Consider the following 22,197-nt stretch of genomic DNA (forward strand, 5'->3'; position numbering starts at 1 on the left):
CCTCTGCAACTCTTTTGAAGACTACATTCACGTAAAACTGAAAATAAAAAAGTTAGACTAAAATAACTGATTTTTCGGGTCTACCCTAAGTTAAAACTTTCAAAATCACACAGCTAAAATGAAGAGTTAGATCAAAAGTGTCTTCGACAATGTTGTTGTTGTTGACAATGTTGCCACAAATTTTATCAAATACAAAAGTTTGAGCCATAATTTTAACTTAAATAAGTGCCACCATATTCACATTTATTCTTAAAAGATGCAAAACTCAATTACGAATAACGTCTCTGAAGACATCGAGAGTCTAAATTCGACGAAAACAGAGAAAACACTTTTTTCCGGCTAAATTGTCGATTCAATCCATTGTGCGATGATTACTCTAAAATGCTCTAGCTCGTTCTTTCAAGCATTCATGGGCTTGAGATAACCAGTAAAATGTGTACAATGAGTCTTGTATATAATGGGCATGTATTATTGAACAAATCTTGAAATTAATCCTTAGAGTATTCTTTGGAAAAATTGCCAAATGAAATTCTGAAAGAAACTCTGGTGGTACCTTTAAAAGAAAATCTTTAAAAAAAATTGAACGCGCATTTGCAGAAATTCTTCGAAGAGGGAAATTCCTAAAAGAAACCGAGGGAAATTATTGAATAATGTATGAATTGTATTAGATTATTTGCTAGAGAAATACACAGAGAAATACCTTGAAAATCTCCTGAAAGGTATGCAATACGAGTTCATGAAAGATTTTCTTTTAGGAGAAATAAATCCTGAAGAATTACATGAGAATCCCTAGTAGAATGAATTGCTCAAGTAATGCGAGGAGATATTTCGGGATGTGTTGATTGCAAATTGATATTCCTCATTACTTTTTCTAGAAAACTGATATTTTTTTTATTATTTTGTTTTTATTTCAATATAAGACTGTTTTAAGAAATTTAACGGAAATTTTATAGAGAAATCTCTAGAGAAATCATTTTTTTTTTGTCGGTAGCGATAGGGGTAGTACTGGCACTCTTAATCTGCCCTAAGCTCCTTCCCAGCATTTGCTTTTATAAGCCTCTATTGCGTTCATCACACAGACGTTCCTAAGCAATGTTGCTCAAATGGTCACTGTGTACTCTAGCAGCAATCAGCCCTTACCGTAGTTTTGCAGTCTAGTACTTTAGACTACTATCAAACTATGATAAGGCCTGAAATGCTACTAGAGTGGTTAAAGTGAAGAACGGAATAGTTTTATTAAAAGGTCCTCATTCCCCATTTCATTTCATCACTCACTATCGTCACTTTTATTTTCGACACTATCACGTTTATCACCGATTATCTCTCATCAACTTTCGTAATACACTTCAGATATACTTTCCATTATATCACTTTTCAAATCACACCATTTTCATATAAATTCATTGTTATTAGCATTTACCATCTGTTAGCATTACTAAGTAATTAAAATATATTCAATTTAAATGTTTCATTATTTTTGTTGCTGTAGAGTCATTACTATTCAAACTACAATTTAGCACTATCAACAAAGTTACAGTAAAACAAAATCACTTCGATCAATTTTTCTGCACTCGCTGTCATTATTAACACTTTTATCATGCATGTTTGAAGAACTAGGCAATAATGTTTATATTCAGAGAAATGATTGCAAAATGTATTATGGCCTTTATTAAATTAGTAGAGTTCACATCATTATACATCATCATTTTTATATTTATATTAAAACTATCAAAATCACTTCCAATTTAATTTTCAAATTGTCATCACCATAGATTTTATTATAAACACACTATTAGCACCAACACAATCACTAAATTTAATAACAACAAGTGTTACGCACAGTTCCACCAAACACCAATTTTTATGTTGCATTATAAAACGATTGATCACACGTTAGCTTCGAAACTTAACAACCATTACTGATTAGTACAAAGGATGCTACAGCTCGTGGTAAACGAACTGAACCATCAACAACCAGCACTGGTTTATAAGTAACTAATGACCTGATAATATGCCGAAACATATTAACAGATCCTCCGCCTGAATGCAGCCGTTTCATGATAAATCATGAACCGTTAGAGGTGTGCCAAAGTATTGGGAAGGTGATATGTTTCACAGACGGGTATTATTATGGTGCACCTTCTACTTTGGCACCGTCAAACCCTGTGATCGTGGCCAGGGAGAGAAATCTCTAGAGAAATCATCTTAGAATTTCTAAAGATATTATTACTGATCAAATTCTTTGGCGTGTCTTTACATAATTACTCTAACACTTTGAGGATTTCTTGATCAATTCTAACCTAAATTTCGGAATAAATTTATTGAGAAGTCTACAGAAAATCTCAGCTAATATTCTATAATGAATCTTTGGAGAACAAAAATTTACAAAAGAAAAACTACTATTATTTTGAGCAATTTCACCTGGTGCTTAACATTTTAGCCGGTAGTGTCAAAATTTTCAAATCTTGTGATAATGAAATTGAGTATATTTGTAGTTCACTGCCAAAATTTCATGCCGATTGCTCATATGGAAACAAAGTTACAGCATGTCAAAGTTGAGCATTTTGTATGAAAATCGGCTTTCACTACTATTATTCTGAACACAGCTGTACGAATGCGAAAATGGCAACTTTGGCAAAGAAAGCTCTCAGTTAATAACTGTGGAAGTGCTCATAAGAACACTAAGCTGAGAAGCAGGCTCTGTCCCAGTGAGAACGTTAATGCCAAGAAGAAGAAGAAGAAGCTTTTAAAAATTCCTCTGCCGAAGTGAATCGAAGATATGAAGAATAGGGTCCAGCCCTACTTTTTTTTCAAAATTATTGCGCGGATCACACAAATCGTCCCTGAGGGCAACAATTCTTGAAAACTTATGCAAACATCCGTAGTAAACCAACTTAGGTTATCGATCGTACGTGTTCTGCAGATGAAATTCTAAACGTTGCATTCTAAACCAACTAGATTTTCACATTTAGAACGTTTGATTTTCGAAATAAGTCAGATTTTCAATTTTCGCAACCTAGTCACTACTTTTAGGGAAACATGGGGCAGTATGGACACCCTAAGGCAGCGTCCATTTATTACGTAACGCTAAAATTGGAAATTTTTGACCACCTCCCCCCCCCCCCCCCCTCCGTAACGCTTTTTGTATGAAAATTTGCAAATTTTTGTATGAGCCGTAACGCTTGAGCCTACTCCCCCCTCCCCCTAGAACGTTACGTAATTTGTGGATGCCGCCTAAGGAATTTTCCTATTTTGACTGTAAAAACACGAATATTATACAGTTTTTCATGTGCAGTATGCTTAGAGTTCTCAAGCATTTGTTGAACATTGTTGCAAAATTTTGAAAAAAATATTTTCTTTGCAAAAATGGGTTTAAAAAAAGCTTATATTTGGTAGTCACCATCAAGCTAGCGGGGCAAAGTGGACACCCCCATGGGGCAGTATGAACACCTTGACGTTTATAGGAAAATTGTCCCACGATCATTCCCAAACCTCGAAAAATGAAGGACACATTCAGGAAACCATAGTGATAGATCACTGTGCCACTGAAAACATGATTAAAACCAATTTACGACATTTTTCGTAGTGATGCTTTCAATATTGCCTCCAGATTAGTTTTAAAACAGAACTGACGATTTTCAACCGATTTGTGGTTCCGAATCATAATCATTGCATTGCACGCTAAATATTTGTGGATAGTTTTGTGTATGAAGTTAAATTTCTTTTTCTTTAAAGTGTCAGCTCTACTTTGTCACTCGGTGTCCATATTGCCCCAACAGTATAGGAAATTTTCATATAAGTTTTTCAGTGTCTCAAAGTAGCAGAAAAAATATCTACTATATTTTTGAATTAAGCATAAATAATTGAAGATTCAGTCAAGAGCTACATTTTCGGTCAGCTTGCAGTCATTTGCCTCTGAAACCTTATTTGGTGAGGTGTGAATGTTATAATTTTAAAACCCAATAAAATCATGCTCCATTTTTTGGTTTAAAATCAATGTTTAAAACAATTTTTCTGAAATTTTAGTGGACAACTTACTCTTTCGACAGGCAACTGAAATATTGTTTGCATCTAAAGTATAAAATTATTCGCATATGCAAAGATACAGGGGGTGTCCATTCTGCCCCGGGTGTCCATACTGCCCCCGGTACCCCTACTACTGTGTTATATGGATAGACAATGTGACTTAACCACGAATCAAAACAAAACACTACTTGAGTCAATCTTACACTAGTACAAAAACGTCGTAAGTAATTGAATAAAACGAAAATGATACAATATCAGAATTTTTGAACGCGTTTGAGGAATATATGAGAATATCGGACTTCAAGCGGTGAATGAGATTATTTTTGGGTGTTTCCAAACGATGAAATTTCGTTTTGAATTATTCGAATAAAAAGCTTTGAATATGTCTAAAATTTCAATGAAAATATATCTGGCATTAAGTGTAATATGACACTACATTCATCCATGTAGGTGTTCCTGTTGCTCGACTAATTATTGATGATGTGGTTATTACATCAAGTCTGCCAAACCTTCCACATGTCTAAAGTAATTTTGATTTCCGCTATTTATAATTTGATCATTTTCTGCAATTTAAAATTTTGATAGAACAAGCTGTTATCAATTTAATAAATTATGATTAGAAAACTTCTAAAAATGAGATAATATTGATAAATTAAAAAAAAAATAACATGTAGATCTGTTGAATTTGCGGTAATATGCAAGTTTAAAAAAAAACACATGTAGATTGCCATTTAATGAATTTTAAGCATGTATTTAAAACTTCTTCACTTTTTACTTGCCCACGATACTTTACACAATGTTTTGGTTCAAAAACATAGCATTGATTAAAAATCAGAAAGTTTTGATAATAAAAAAACATAAGTTTGAGATATTTCCTTAAGCAAAATACAAATCCCTAAGTACATACTCTACACATATTCTTTGTAGTGATATGCGAGATCGATTTTACCATATTTACCTATCATGGCTTAGAATAGTACATCAAACATTACGTTTAACGCTTGTTTCAGTTGTTCCAATTGTTCAGTGCTTTGAACCGAGTATGTACAAGATCCATCGTATCATTGAAACTCTATCTCTTTGCACATTCTTCTGCTTCATATTATTGCTTAGGAACACATGCCAAAATGTATAATTATGCTCACAATCGACAGATTGTCGCCCGTATTAGTACTTAGTAGAGAGCAGAACAGCCTACGGGAGAAAGCTGTGTTATTTTTCTCCTTCCGTATGATTTCTATGAGCAGCACGTAGCATTATCTTATTCACCATAGCACACTCCTACTACCTCCACCCTCAATGACAGGTATCTGTCTGGGCTGGAAGTCTAGCCTTATTGGAATACAATCCTCCTTCACGATTAGTGTCACCGTTTGACGCCTTGACTATAACGTTCGAAGACCAATTTCCTTATACGACGGTTATTAAGTGTTTCTTTTAGTGATTTATATACAATTTTTAGCCAGTATCAGCCTCAACTCCACTCTGCAAAAAGGATCCACTTAAAAATTCATACCATTCCTGATGGAAGCGAGTGCGACATTCCCCACAATCGGCCGCCACTGAGATTCAGTCCATGAAACAATAGGAAAACATAGATTTATTTAGTATATTCGCGAGCACAAGTAGTCCTTCTGATTATTATCTGCTTTCAGAAAACTTATCCCTATTCCTAACACTACATAGCATGAGATTGATCTTTATTGATACTATAAATTTCCACACTTCTAGCGTAACATGTGACAATGACCTAAACACAAAATGAATTTGGAAAGCATAGAATAAGGTAGGCAGTTTATAGATTGTTATTATTAGTATGATTTACACAACTGAATAGTCATAATATTCATACTACCGATAGCGACTGATATACAAACCATTTGAAAATAAGATTCTGTGGTAGGTACACTGTGTTAGATACTCAGGTGTCATAAACTGGTGACTTCACAACTAGCAAAACCCTATTTGGATTTTGATAGATTAGTTCGCAATTTGGAACTACGTCTTTTTCAATTATTCCTCGCACAAAAAGGCACAACTTTTGAGAACATGTCGTGGCGGTATTCTTATTTTCGTAGTGTTCTATTATGAAAACTTTGGAGGAATGTCATTTTTACATTTACATTTTTAAATAAACCGTTTATATTTTAGCATAAATATCTCACAAAACTATGGTCATATAACATATAAAGGATCCTTATTTTAGTTTTGGTCAGATTAAAACTTCATTGTTCGTGCCGTTGGAGATGGAATAACCTCGTTCTTCGTACACAGCATCAGAGCGAGTCTTGAAGGTGAAACAGTTTGGAATCAATTTCTGAGATTGCACTCAAACTTCAAAGGCACAAATCTCGCGAAGGAAGCATCCAACAACAGTGTACTTTTTATTTTGGCTTTGAGCACACGCAGAACGCTTAAAATAAGAAGATCAGAACCGATTGCAAACTATTTCCCCAGTTTAGTGCCTTTGAAAACGTGAGTAGGGGCACAAGTCGGCCATTGTGCCGGCCATCTTTGGATTCCGAGATGTTTCACCTGAAGGTCGCATGGCAAAATCAAGGTTAACGAATTTTGCATCTAATTAATACATTTCAAAGCATCCAATAAACCCTTTAATGGTTTAGTATGAACACTACGTATGCATAAAAATCACATTTTTATATTTCTTCTTCTCCATAACAGCAAGTATTAGACATTTATGACTTTTGTATGTACCAGATGCGGGGGGTTGTCTAAAATGCATCGTGAACCTAATATTAAAAGATCGACATGTGACTTTTCATAGAATTAGTTCGACTTAAATACACACAGTATTACGTGAAACTTGTGTATCAAGAAGATTCGTTCCTGTTGGATACAGCATAATTTCAAAAACCAGCACAATCAAGCTCATGTTAATTTGTCAATATGAATGTTGAGAAAATTCCATCGTGAAGCTTCAAAATGTACAATTGTGATGATACGGATCATACAAAAATTATAAATGTTGTACATCCAGTGTTTTTTTTTCGTGTTACGTATTAAATGAACGCCACCAATTTTTCTAAAAACTTTGATTTTCCGGATGATAGGTACTGAGCAAGAAGCCGGAGCAAGAGCCGGAGGCTGGTTCGTCTCCAATGGTAAAATATGAATTATGATCAAACCATTTGAAAAAATGTCATTTTTTAAGGATTTTGTAATTTAAAAAAAAAAATAATCTATCGACACGTGATCACAAAAGTGGGAGAAAATTCCCAATAGTTTGAGAGTTTGTGAAATCCCAAAGGAGGGAAGTTGGTCAAGAGACGATTGCTCATGTTTTAGAAGCTCTCATCATCATAGTTCTCAATTATCCTTTTATTTCGACGAATAGTGACCAGGTCGAAAATAGTGATAAATAATAGTAAAATAGTAAGAAAATATTAAAACAAACATCGTTTGTTTTGCTTAAATCTAGGTGGCTCATTTTGCCCCGCCCCTTCATCATGAAAATAATATATTGTTTTTCAATTATTGTTTTTACGAACAAATCTAAATTCGCTCACGAACTGTTCATTATGATCAGAAGTTTCAATGGATTGGTAAAATTTACCAGAATTATAAATAAAATTATCTTATAGGCTTAATTAAAAACTGCCAAAATTATAAGCTTTTCATGAATAAGGAAAAATTTGTACATTTTTGTAAATATCTCGAGTGTTCAAACGAATATTCTTACGGTTTTTATTGTGGTGGCTATTTGAGGCATCCTTTAGCAGATCATAATGGTACTAGACACTAAAACACTGTTTTTGAGGTCAAAACCGGGGTGGCTCATATTGCCCCGTATGTTCATATTGCCCCCATTGCCCCTTACTAAGTCCCTAAATAAAGACACAATATCTGAGATTTCAAATACCTGAACAAGGATTCGATACGTTGTTCATAAGACGACAATTTGATGCTTTATTCAATAGGATAACTGCAGGTCAATTAAGGCTGTTTAAATTTGTATAATTTAGTCGAAAATGATTAAGTTTGTTGTTTTATCGAACAAACTTAATCATTTTCGACAGAATAATTCTGCAATTTTCGACCTTGTCACTAAACACGTCACTTTGCGTAACAAAAAGTCACTAAAGCCTCTCTTTTTTTACGAAAGTTGGCACTTAAGTCACTTATAGTAAACAAAAACTGCAATCTGGATTAACTCCTCAAACTGAAACAGTAAGACAGTAACGTTTTACAGAAATTATTTCTTCTAAAGATATTCTTTCTAATTTAAAAATCGAAGAGTCAAGAAATTATTGTTAAATAGAATTATACGTAACGTACCACAAGTCTGGTAGCGATTAAATGACTTAAACATAAGAATTTTAGAGACCTCGTCATTATTTTCTCTCGGAATTAAGTCAGGTATTTATTCATAGTTTGCTTCAGATAATTCAAATATTTCTTCTAGAGTTTGTTTAGTAATTTTTGCAAATTTTCTAAGAAATCCTACCAGAAGTTTTGTTGAAAATTCCTTCAAGAATTCAATTAGGAAATGTTTTCAGGATAATCACAGAAATTATCTCATATCCGATCATGAATTCCTTCAAAGATTCTTTCAGATTTTTTCTAAGAAAATCCTAAGGTCCTCCAGGAAATTGACCTAGAATTCCAGCATTATTTTCTCAAGATTTCCACCAATACTTCCATTTAAAACGTTCGCAAAAAATCAACCGGAATATTATCCATCGTTTCTAGGATTTCCTACACAATTATAGTTGATGGTTTAACCAGATATTTCTCTAAAAATACTTTCAGGAATTATTCTCAAGGTTATTTCAAAATTTATTCGAGGAACTTATCAAACAAGTTTACCAATGAAGTCTTCAAAGATTTATTCCAGGGATGTTTTCAAACATATGTCCAAAATTTTTCCTTCATGAAATTTTGGATACCACCATTTTTATTAATCCGAAAGATATTTTAGAAGGTAATTCTAAAGTAACATCTGATGACATTAATTAAGTTCTAAAGAAACCCAAGTTTCTCTGAAAGAACGCATGGACTCTTGAAGTAGTCTTGGAGGATTTCGTAGATAAATTGCTAATTGAAAAAATAAACAATCAGGAATTAATAGAATAATTACTGTATTATTAGCTGGTGTGAAACCTTAAGGTGAAGATGCATCAAAGCCAAATCTCGAATTTTCAAAAGCACAACCCTAGAAAACCAGACAACCGTTTCTGCTGAAAATATAACTCACTGGTCACTCGCTGGTGGTGAGCAATCGAACATATTTTCAGCGCGAACAGGGGTCTAGATTTGTGCTCTTGTAAATTCGAGGTTGGCTTCGATGAATCTTCACCTTAACTTGCCAGTTGTCACGCGATTAATCACAGAAAAAAGCACAGCTAATGCTGTGTACAAGGAATTTTCTGCTAACACGACTATTGAAGTTTTAAATGATCTTTAGAAGAAGAAGAGAAATTTATGGAGGAACTTCATAAGGAATCTCAGATCGAATTCAATTAAAAAAAATTGGAAGAGTATTAAATATACATTTGGTCTAAAAATCCTTGGAAGATTTTTTGGAATAATTGGCCGTAAATGTGGATGATTTTTTGAACGAATCTGTATGGAAATGCCTAGAAGGCAAACTGGAGAAACTGACATGGGAATTCATGGAGATATTCCTGGAAAAATCTCTTATCGAATTTCTTCAAAAACCGTGGAATGATTCTTTGTGAATTCACTTGAAAGTAACAATTAGGGAAATCAAAGGAAGAATTTGTCAAAGCATATCTGGGATAGTCTCTTGTAAAATTTTCACAGTAATCCTTGACGAAATGACAAGAGATAGAAGCGTTGGAGTACTCAAGGAGGCATTTTCTGGAGGCAATTCTGAAGAAATTTCCCCATAAAACACTTGTTAAAAATGAAATAAATTTAAACAAGCATCTTCCCATAGCAATCCATAAACATTTTTGTCAATAACTTAACGAAAATTACTATTCATTTACAGAAATAAAATTCCCTGAGATTTCCAGGTATTAAAAAATAATTCCAGGTTAGAGAAAGTCCCAAACATATACGAATAGTCAATTTTAGATGAAAACACATTTTTTATGAAGGGTATCTTTGAAAATAATGTTTAGCTAACAATAAATTTCAAAGTATTTTTTACTTCAATAGAAACAATTATCTGTTTTGTTTTAACGTGTAAACATATAATTCAAGAATCAAATTTAAAAATATTGTGATTTTTTATTTAATTGCCACCAAACCCAGATTTTTTATAAAATGATCTGAAAGTGCCTTCAATCATGAAAGTCAGAAATGAAAAAATAGTCTATTCGATCTTAAGAAAAATATCCTTTCTTTTGAATTGGGATTCAGGATTTCTGGAGAGTATAACTGTACTAGAAATAAGAATTTTAAAGACCTCTTGCTTGGAAAAAACGAGACCATACATGAATTATGGATACTAAAAGAAATCTAAGGGGGGTCCCGTAGCCTCGAGGTTACGCTTTCGCTTCGCAAGCGGAAGGTCATGGGTTCGATTCCCAATCCCCCCACACATAAACTCCGTCTAGCCACCAGAAGACGCCGCACGAAGGACCGTGTATTGGGGAAGAACACATCCATCCTTCGTCAGTATCGGATGGTGACTGAGACAACCTGACCCTCTTTGTAGGCCGTTGCCTCACACTACACTTAAAACATGGTAAAATGAACCACCGCACACCAATGGACTTCGATATGGATATGGATAGGACCAATGACAGCACTCTCCTCTACCTGCTTGGTATGAGAGAAATAGCAATAAGAATTATAAATAGATTCTGTATATATGATACTCGGCATAGTAGTGGCCAAAGTGCACGGAGTGCCTAACAAATAAAAGTAAAAAAAAGTAAAAGAAATCTAACAAGAAGCACGAGATGAGATATTGATTTCTAAGTCGAAAAGACATTTTTCTAAGTATAATTCTAAGGCCCTTTTTGGAATTTCTCGTGTCATTACAAAAAGTAGACCAGCTCGATTTACTATAGATTTTTTTACAAATTACTCCGTAGATCTTCATGAGTTTGGTTTGAGGTTTTTCACGAACCTTAATTAAGCGATTCATTCAAGATTTTCATTTTATATACCTTTAATAATTCAATTTGAAATTTTTCCAAAGATAATCACATCAGGATCATCCATAAAAAAAACATTCAATTGATTTCCCTAGGACTCCCTCCAGCATTCCCATTCAGAGCATCTCCAAGGTTTTTTTTTGAAAAAAATCTCAATGAAGTCTTCAAATATGATTTCTAGTCCAGTGAAATCTCAAGGAAATTGTTTAGATTATTTGGAGCAAATAAAAAAAATCTGCGTTGAATTTTGAAAGAAAATCCTAGAGTAATCTTAGATGAAACTTGTGCGAGTCCTAAGTACGTCTTGAAGAATTCTTACGAGAATCTCTGAAAAATCTCCTAAATTGTTGATGAAATTATTCTTAAAATATTAAAAATAAATAGAATCTCCAGATAATGTCCTACAAGACGTTCCGAAGAAATTACTTGGGGAAATTCGGATCAAATCCCTGAGCCTTGAATAAAGCTTTGAAAAATCCATGGAGACCGGGCAATTTTATTTGAAAAATATTAGAGAAATGTTTGACCCTCAGCAGCAACAATATTTTGATGATATGTTGAAGACAATTCAAGAGAAATTTATTTAGGAACCTTATGAGGAATCCTATGTAAAATATATCCAGGAATTTCTGAAAAGCTTATAATAGATATCATTGAATAATGCCAGGACTTATGAAGCAATTGTGGATGAATATTTGAAAAAATCCTTTTGAAAATGCCTGGAATAAATGAGAAAATCGGCTTAGGAATTATTGTAGGATTTTGAAGTAAAATGTCGAAGCGATGGAAAAAAAAATTGGAAGCAATGGAGTGCTCTAGGATTTTTGGATTAAAATCTGGAGAAATTCCTCTAAGCATCCATTGAAAAATCGATAGTAGCATCTCCGTACAAATTTCTGAAACTATTCAAGAAATTACTGGAATTCCTGAAGCATTCTTCGGGATCTGAGAAAAATATCATTAAAAACTTTTGGACTAGTCGCCTAATAGTTTTTGTATTGCTATTTTTGACTGAACATGTCAACTAGCGTTTTAATAGCGGCGCAGTCGATTTTTTTTTTTGATCAAGTATATTTTATGTCACAAGAACGACATGTTCTACCAGCTATTACTTTTTCAAAATAATTTCCCTGAGTGTAGCCGAAATTCCCTGAGAATTCCAGGTTTTTTCCAGGTTGAATAAAACTCCCTAATAATTCCAGGTTTTTCCAGATAGTAGACACCCTGAGAAATCTACAAAAAAGCGTGCAAAATCTCGTCAGGGATCTCATAAGAACTTTGTCGTAGAACAAGGACTAGTCAAGTTAGTTATCCAAATTAAGGCTTCTTTATGAATTAGTATCAGTATCTTCAGGAATCTCCCAAACAGATTTCATTAAAAAACAATTCCAACAAAATTTCCTATTTTTTTTTTTCAAAATTATTTTTTATCAATCGCTGGAAAATCAGCCAAAAGTATTTAAAAGAAACCACTCAAAATATCATTTGCAATCCACTAACCACCTTTTCAGCTATTTTCGGAAGAACTTCGGAGTAACTGTAATTAATCAGTTTCATTTCGATTCTTGTTAGGATTCCTGCAAAGATGTCATCAAGAATTTGTCATGAATTTCAATAGAAATCCACCAAATAGTCTTGTTATGAATCCCTTGCCCTAAGTATTATTAAACAAATGTTTATGGATCCCAATAATGTTTCAAAAGAGCTCCTTTGAATCTGCTCAATATCTTCATCCAGACATTCATAAAGCATCTTTCGCGGCGAAAAACCTGCCAAAAAACAACCAGGATTAAAACAAAATCTCCATGAGGTTTCCTTTACGAAACACTTTTTTTTTGTTTCAAATAAGTTACTGAATCGAAAAGATTCGATTCACTTTTGTCAGTGAGTCGCCTAGGATTCGCTCCCAAAATATGACCTTTTTGCCCATCTTTATTCTCTATTCAATAATCCGGTGATTATTGATATCTCCAGGAATCACTCTAGAGAATAACGAGTTTTTTTTTCAGAATTTCTTCTTAGAATTTGTGTACAATTCATCCAGTCATATCTTATACACATTTCCTTCAGTAATTGCTATGAATTCCCCATGGAATCTGTTAGAATAATAAAGCCATAATCAGAACACACAGTTCCATACCATTGTTATAATTCACTATTTTATACTGTCTTTTTTTTTTCAAAATTCATTCACGTTGTTGTGTGCAAAATTTACCTTCATTTAATCGAAAATGCATGTTTCATTGAAAAGCTGGGAAGCCTCGAGATTTTCCGGTACAAGCTTTATTTTTGTCCCGAAGCCCGGAAAAGCAGAACGGCCGAGAAATGGACACGCTATTCTCCAGATATCTATTCTCCAGATATTGCTGAATTGTTTGTTAGAAAAATATCATACGAAATCCAGGATAATAACCTTTAGGATTTCCTTGAGACATCCCTGGAGCATAATCTTTGTAGAAATGCAGAATGCTTGAAGAAACAATCGGAGAAATTACTGGCCTTTTTTTCAGCAACATTTGCTTATAGAAAATTTACAATAAATCTATGCAGAATTCATTTGAGAAATTACTCTAAATCTTCGGAAGACTGCACGAGTGACTTCTGGATGACTTTATAGAGAAATCTCTGAGGGAACTTCGTGAGAAATATCTGAAAGAATTTATAGAAGAATTTAGGAAGATAATCCTAATAGATTTCCTTGACGTATTTCTCGAGAAATTCTCATAAGGATTCGTGAAGAAATTGAAGGAATTCCTATGTGATAATACAGTCGACTCTCAACATCTCGATGTTCCATATTTCGATATCTCTCCTTATGTAAATGATTTCTTCGGTCCCTTAATATGCATACGTTTTCACTCCCCATATCTCGATATCCTCTATATCTCGATATAACCCTATCTCGATGTGTTCCTAGTTGATTTTCGTTCCAAATTTCCTCTCCGTTTGTGATAATGCCCAATATCAAAGGTTACTAGACCCAATTTTATTGATTCAAAACAGTCCGGAAAAATGAAGCAACATCTGCTTGTTTATTATTTTCCTGTTAACGGAGTGGTTTTCAATCTAGTATTCATTACAAGTGTGTTCTTTGTCTCGACCTTTCCTAAGGTGAAGATGCATCGAAGCCAAACTTCAAATTCTCAAGAGCACAAATCTGGAGAACCGAACACCCATTTCAGCTGAAAACTTAATCGATTGGTCACCACCAGTTAGTGACCAATCGATTGAGTTTTCAGATTAAACGGATGTTTGGTTTTCCAGATCTGTGCTCTTGAAAATTTGAAGCTTGGCTTCGATTCATCTTCACCCTAACTCGATGGACCCTTCAATGTTGAGAGTGTAGAGTTGATTGTAGTTGGAAGAATTTGTAAAAATATTAGCGTTGGAACTCCCTCCTGGAACCTTTTTTTAGGATTTTCAGAAGAATGCGTGCACAAATTTCTCCAAAAATTCTGAAATAATCCTTTGTGCGTTCTCCTGAATAATTCTTTTGGGATTTTTGAAATAACTTCTATAGGAGTAACATGGCGAAAACTATTTTTTTCTCGAAAAACCTCAGAAGGAAGATCAATAGTTTTCGAAACAATCATTGTAAAAATTACTGGAAGTATCAGATTCTGCTGGAATTCGTGAAAGCATACTTAAAATGTTTATGTATACCTGGCGAAATCTACAAAGAAATTTCTGGAAAATTCATTAAAAGAGTCTCTATGTATTTTTGATGAGCTCTTTTCGAGGTATCTAGGAAGAAATTTCTCAAGAACCTGTGGAGGATATGCGTGGAAATTTCTAAGAGAATCTCTTGATTTTCAAGCATTCCCACCAGGATTCATTGCAAAGATTCTTACACGCTATGTCATCTAAATTACTCAAGGAAGAATGGACAAGAAAATCCAGCTAAGATTTCAAGCAGAAGTTTCTTCAAAGATATTCCGAGGAATTGGGTCAAAAATATCCTGTCAAATTCTTCTCAAGTACCCCTGCTAGCTAATATTTCAAAAGGGGCTCGTTTCAAGTCTTTTTTTATGAATTTTTACAAACAATTTTTTCAAGATGAAGATGAATCGAAGCCAAACTTCAAATTTTCAAGAGAGAGAACCGAACACCCGTTTGAGCTGAAAACTTTATCTAGTCACCACCAGCTAGTGACCAATCTTCATCTTAAGGATTCCTAGAAAAATGTTTATAAAATAAAAACATAGAATTGAAAAATGTTTGATTTCTGTGGATAGAACTAAATCCGCGCGAAAGGTCAAAATTCACTTCCAATATCGCGTCAAACACGCGAAAATCGTGAAATCCAAGTAGTTGTAACAAACCTGTAATTGAATAATAAATAAAATTCGAAATACCAATATGATAATCGCACACCGTATTTTGCGGGTGAAAATTTTTAGGAAAAATCACATTAAGCACATTGGTTTTTTTCACATGTTACGCTAGAATGGTGCTCAAAATTAACATCCCTTGGCGTCCTTTTTTCAGCTCCCAGTTTAGCCTATTAGCAATAAGCACTTTCTTCTCTTATTGTAAACTAAATATATATACCTCGACCTGAATGTAGATGATGGATATCCATTCATTTTACTGTACATCTTCACAATCTTCTATTTTTCTGCTTGTTTTCCGATTTTCCGAGGCGTTCCTTCCACTCTCTCACACAAACACTCTTTTCCGCTGTTCCGTTCTGCTTCCTGCGTCTCTCTTCCACACTTCAGAAACTTCTTTTTTTTCTCACTCGATTCACTTGCTTGCTTGCTGGTGGAGATGGGAAAAAACGCGAAAACTCCTTCGAATCAAGAGAAACACAAAAACTAATGCCCAATTCAGCTAATGCTGTGTCATTTCTTTCTTTGCATCGCGGAATTTTGAAAGCCAAAGCAAAAAAACGGACCGAAATTTAGGGTAGTAAATTTTCGGGAAAATGCACTTCACACTTCTGACGGCTATCTGATCACGGATAACGACGAATGAAGAACACAGGACGATGAGCTCGGGTAAAAAGTTGCTTTCCCACTGAGTGAGCTTCTTTGAAATTACACCAAACTAATCACGCACACACAGGCAAACTATGAGTCGAAAACTGTTGTACGGTTCCTGGAACTACGTCGCCGATCCGCGAGTTGACAGCTCTCGGATACGCTCTTCTCTCTGCTGCTACCGCGTATCTTTCCTCACACTCACACAAAGTTCGAAAGACAAGAAGCTGTCAGGGGACACTGTAAACTCGGCATTACTCTTTAATGTGGAAAAAATACCCATTGTTACCACGTAACAAACTACGCACTGTCTTGATAGTCGAATTTATTTATGAGTCGCTTCAAGCTATAATGTAAAGGAAGATATTAAATATACGGAATAAATTTCCAATTATCTTATAAGAGTTCCAATTATTCGCTTACATTAACAGTGCGCCTTCTAATTATCGAATCCACTGATGACCCTTAGATCATGAACTAGCGCCTTTCACGTATAAATCTGCTGGGTTAATTATAGGCATATAGTTTAGCTTGAGCAATCATCAAATCCCAACCCACCTTTTATGCTTCCTGCATGGACAATTCACTTCAGTCGGGCGATGATATACTAGGCACTTAATTCAAGAGTTTGCTACGAAAATTCAATGAATTATAAGCTGATAGCGGATAACTAAATGAATTAACATACTTAATTGTAAATATGATGATTTGGAAAGCCTATTTGGTAAATATTATAACTCAAATTCAGATCGACGCACAAAACTGCTTCGTAATTGTTTTGTTCACATACATCCACCTATTTTAGTTTACTACCTACAACTGTTGGGTTGTGTGGAGCCCATTACCACTATCGCACTATTGGGTCTCTTGTCTAAGGCAAAAGCGTTGCGTGCCGGGTTGCCGGTATGGCGGTCGCATTAACATCCCCCTCCCCGTGAGGATCGGTAGGATCCTTCACCTTTTCTGCCAGATCGAGCACCGCCAATTTGGATACTGGCCGTCGAAACAGTCCAGCTGACGTTTGTACTAACGCTTGTCGAACCCTTCCGTCTTTGCCAGCAGTCACGTCTAGGACACGCCCTCGTACCCAGCCGTTCCTCCTAGTCTCGTCGATCACGATGACCAAATCTCCAGGCCGCATCGGCTTCGTATCATGCAGCCATTTGACTCGTTTCGTTAGGGTTGGAAGGTACTCTAGGATCCAACGCTTCCAGAAGTGATCAATATTCCGTCGAATCAGGTTCAGAGAAGGTCGAAGTGCTGCCTCTGAATCTATAAGCTTCACCGCAGGTTGCTTCACCCCTGTTGAACTTCCAAGGAGGAAGTGATTTGGCGTGAGAGCCTCTTGTTCCGCTGAGTCCAGTGGTAGATACGTTAGGGGTCGTGAATTCACTATCGCTTCCGCCTCTACTATCAGGGTCTGTAGTCCTTCATCATCCAGTTTGTCGTCCTGAGGCATGCTTCTAAACGCGTTCTTGACGGAACGTACCATCCGCTCCCAAGATCCACCCATGTGGGGGGCTGAAGGCGGTATGAACAACCACTTCGTTGTTGCACTCGTGAAGGTCGTCGCCGCTTCCTCTTCGAGGCGCCTGACTTGTTCCCGTAAAACACGATCTGCTCCGGTGAAGTTACGTCCGTTATCGGAATAGATTTCAATTGGCGCCCCTCGTCGACAAACGAAACGGCGAATGCAGGCGATGCATGACTTCGTAGATAGGTCGTACGCTACCTCGACGTGAACAGCACGCATGGTCAAACACGTTATCAGGCAAATCCATCGTTTCGCTATTGCACGACCTATCTTCACCTGGATAGGCCCGAAATAGTCGATGCCAACATAGCTAAACGGACGAATTCCGGGCGATAGACGGGCTGTCGGAAGTAGTCCCATCATCGGTGTCTGTGGACGAGCCTTGTGTATCTTGCACCATTGGCAGTGGCTGACTACACTTCGCACTGTGGTACGTAGTCGGGGAATGTGGTAACGTTGACGCACTTCGTTGACTACTGTTTCAAAATTGGCGTGTAACAGCCTCTTGTGGTAATCGTCAAGGATGAGATGAGTAATGTAGTGCTTCCTTGGCAGGATTACAGGAAACTTTACGTCAATAGGCATCCCTTTCGCCGCAGAGATGCGGCCGTCAACTCGGAGAATTCCATCGTCGTCCATCATGGGAGTTAGATTCAACAGCACACTTGACTTCTCCAGGCCTGCTTGTTTTCCACTGGACAGATCCTTATTTTTCGAAAGGACGGCTACTTCGTCGCGATACGCTTCGGATTGAACCAGTTTCCAGATCAGAATTTCTGCTGCATGTAGTTCATCTTGCTGTAAGGCTGAGTTACGGCGATTTCCATCAGTTCCGGTGCGTTTCAGCCCGCCGATGAACCGAACTACGTATGCTGCTGTCCTCAAAAGTCGATTCCATTTGGAGAACCGTTCGAAAGTAAACGGATTGTGCAGAACTGTTATATTCTGGTGCAGGTAACACGCTCGAAGATCCTCGTCGGTAGCTACAATGTTCTTTTCTTGGGCGGGCCACATTTTCTCTGGGAGTTGCAGAAATGGTGGACCGCTGAACCATCGACTTGACGCATCAAGACACGGCCTTTCATTCCATTTCGTGGCATCATCTGCAACGTTGAGTTTGCTCGGGACGTATCTCCACTGTTTAACATTGGTCGTCGATAGAATCTCTCCGACACGGCAGGCTACGAATGGTCGATATCGTCGATGCTCTGAACGCATCCAGGCCAACGTAACTTGCGAGTCCGACCAGTAGACGCAGCGCTTGATTTGAATGGTGTGGCTCTCCTTCACAAATGACAGTAAACGTACTCCCAGCACCGCCGCCATCAACTCCAGACGAGGAATCGACACGTATTTGAGAGGAGCAACCTTCGTTTTGGCCGACACTAAAACGCACGTTGCTGTTTCGTCCGACCTGATGACGCGGAAATACACTAGTGCAGCGTACGCCACCTCACTCGCATCGACGAAAATGTGGGCCTCCACCGAATCGTACAGAGCAGCAGTTGCTCCGTTAAAGTAGCACCGTGGAACGCGAACTTCGTTGACGTCCTGTAGCAACTCAATCCACTTCACCCACCGCTCGTTGATCTGTTCGTCGATGCATTCGTCCCACTTGATCGCGCTCCTCCAAATGTCTTGCATCATTATTTTCCCATGCACGAGAACGCAGGCCAGCAGCCCTAAGGGGTCAAATAGACTCATTACACACTTTAGGACTTGCCGCTTCGTTGGCTTTGTACCCGCCTCGATCAGTGTGGCGATTTCCTCGCGAAACGATGTCGAAAACAGTAGAATATCGTCTTCAGTGTGCCACAGCATTCCCAGCACGCGTTCTGAATCTGACTTTGGGGCGAGATTCTTGGTGGATTGCTTTGGATGCTCCCCTAGATACTCTAGGACAGCCCTTTGGTTGGAGGCCCAGTTACGCAGCTCAAAACCACCATTCGAGTGAATCCACCTTACTTCGACCGCCACTGATTTCGCTTCGTCGGTTGACTCAAAACTATCCAGATAGTCGTCAACATAGTGGCACTTGTGAATCGCCTCCGATGCCCGTGGGTATCGCTCGGAGAACTCCTGCGCGTTGCGGTTCTTGATGAACTGAGCGGATGAGGGGGAGCTAGTGGCTCCGAAGGTGAGAACGTCCATCATGAATACGCTGGGCTCATCGCCGGGATTTTCACGGAACAAGAAGCTTTGTGCCGGTCGGTCACGCTCAATGACTTGTACCTGGTGAAACATCTCCTTAATGTCACCACTTACTGCCACTGGATACTGTCGGAAGCGGAATAGCACGGAAGGGAGCGATATCAGGAGGTCTGGACCAGGGAGTAGCACGGAATTTAGGGATATCCCGTCGACTTTTGCTGCTGCATCCCAAATTAAGCGCACTTTTCCTGGTTTCTTAGGGTTGCACACAGCGCCTAGCGGAAGATACCAGGTCCGTCTGGGGTCAGCATTCGCAAGCTCTTCTGTAGTCGCTCGGTGAGCATACTTCTTCTCCTGGTACTCGCTAATTTGCCGATGAATGTTTTCCTTTAAAAGGGGATCGCGAGACATTCGCCTCTCAAGGCATTCCAAGCGTCGAAGGGCCATAGAGTAACTGTCCGGCAACTCTACAAGATCGGATCTCCAGAGAAGTCCCGTCGCAAATCGGTCACCCACTCTAATCGTCGTTTCCTCCATGATTTGTCGTGCTTTCAATTCTTCCCTGGACTCTAACTTTTCCGGGAAATTTGTCGGACAATCTTCGGCGTTGAAGAAATGTTTAATGAGACGATCCAGTTTCTCCTCGGATTTACACTCGCAAACGTGGTAGCTGTATTCTTCCGTTTTCCCTAACTTATCCAAACTTCCGTAGACGCACCATCCTAAGCGAGTCTTTGTCGCTATGACACCACTGTTTCCTTCCTTGATCTTCTGCGGGACGGCCAGCTGTAGGTTTCGTAGGCCGACTAATATCTTCGGTGTAGCGGCCTCGTAGCTCCGAATAGGCAATCCTTTCAGGTGGGGGTGGTCCGCTTGCAGCTCAGTGAATCGTATTGTTTGCGTCGGCAAGTTAAGATTCCCGACGGTGCGTGCGTGCACCAACTGGAACGTCTTCTTTCCTCCAACTTCCGAAACTTCCAGCGACACAATCTGTGACTCGTCCTCGCTTCTCGTCATGTTAGCGGTCCACCTGAGGCACAGCGGTACTGTTGGTCCTTCTATTCCCAGCTCTTGAACCAGGCTTTGCTCCACCAAAGTCGAAGAAGATCCCTCATCTAAGAAAGCGAACGCATTTACTGACTTGGATTTTCCGTGCAGTGTCACGGGAACGATTCGGAAAAGTACGGATTGGCCACAATGGTGATGAACATGGTTCTCTGCTGATGACCCAGCTGTGTCGATCGATGTGTCAGGTTTTCCATGTAACAGTTGATGGTGACGGAAATCACATCCATTAATTCCACATCGGCTGGACACTCTACAAGGGCGGCGACCGTGAGGATTAAGGCAGCTGCGACACAGTTTCAATCGTTGAACATTTTTCCACCGGTCGTCGACCGAGAGTTGCTGGAATTTTGTGCAGCTTTTCAGACGGTGGCCGACGCTTTCGCAAAATAGGCATGGCTTTTCACCTTCCCACTTTTCTTGCACTGGAGTGCTGATATTGTTGCCCTCGGAATGGGTGTTGACGAAGCTTTTATCTTTATATCGGGGCTTTTCGCTCCTGGCTTGTTGACCCCCCGTGTAAATCACCACCTTGCTGACAGACTCAACAACTGTCCCCATGAAGTCACTGAAGGTTCTCAAACTCGCTTCAGGTTCGAACATCAGATGCTGGGCCCATTGCAGCTTCACGTTGGCCGGCAATTTTTCCACCATTTCTTGTAGAAGCGCTGGGTTCGACAGGTGTGCTTGTTGCCCCGCTGCTATGAGATGCTGAGCCAGATTTCTAATCGACATTCCAAAATCGATCAGCGAATCCAACCTCTCTGGCTTTGGCGCGGGTGTTTCGCGCACTCTCTCGATCAACTTGTTAATGATAACCTCCGGACGACCATATAACGTTCGAAGAGTCTGTATCACATTAGGCACCGACTCTGGCGACAGCAAATAATAGCGTACCGACTTAAGCGCGTTGCCTTTCAGGCACCGCTGCAACCGTGCGAGGTTTTCAATGTTGTTAAATCCACACGCCTCGGTGGAGTTGTGGAAGCTGCTGTAGAAAATTGGCCATTCTTCTGGATCCCCAGAAAAGTCCGGAAGATCCCTCGGCATGACTTGCCTGGCTGCCAGTTGTTCGGGGGAAGGCCGACGTAAGTTGATTTGTTCCGGATTCAACGCTGGAGGTTGACTGTTTTGAAATCCCGTGTCGAGGTTGAAGTTCATAGAGGGAATATAGGGATTTGGCGGCTGAACAAAACTTGTCGCACTGGTGTTCGGAATCGTGAAAGAACTATCACCGAGTTTCACGCTTCTACCGACATTTTCGGTGGTTCTTGGGATGACACCGTTCGCGGGAGCGCTCAGGCGGGTATTTTCGTGTAGAGGAGTATTGAAACGAGTAGCAGGGGTT

At 38.2% G+C, this 22,197-nt stretch overlaps 1 protein-coding gene across 2 annotated transcripts in view; it reads right to left on the reverse strand.

Moving 5' to 3' along the window:
* The window catches only part of LOC5574431 (protein sex-lethal), a 37,082-nt gene extending 20,929 nt beyond the window's left edge, over positions 1–16,153 (reverse strand). For both annotated transcript variants that reach the window (XM_001661395.2, XM_021848847.1), the window contains exons 1-2: positions 15,669–16,153; positions 5,543–5,588 (exon numbers count right to left, since the gene is read on the reverse strand). In XM_001661395.2, coding sequence (XP_001661445.1) covers positions 5,543–5,588; positions 15,669–15,715 — 93 coding nt within the window. In that variant the 5' untranslated portion in view covers positions 15,716–16,153. The remainder of the gene's footprint in view (positions 1–5,542; positions 5,589–15,668) is intronic.
* Positions 16,154–22,197: the final 6,044 nt, after the last annotated feature.

This window comes from Aedes aegypti, chromosome 3 (genome assembly GCF_002204515.2).
Source record: "Aedes aegypti strain LVP_AGWG chromosome 3, AaegL5.0 Primary Assembly, whole genome shotgun sequence".
NCBI lineage: Eukaryota > Metazoa > Arthropoda > Insecta > Diptera > Culicidae > Aedes > Aedes aegypti.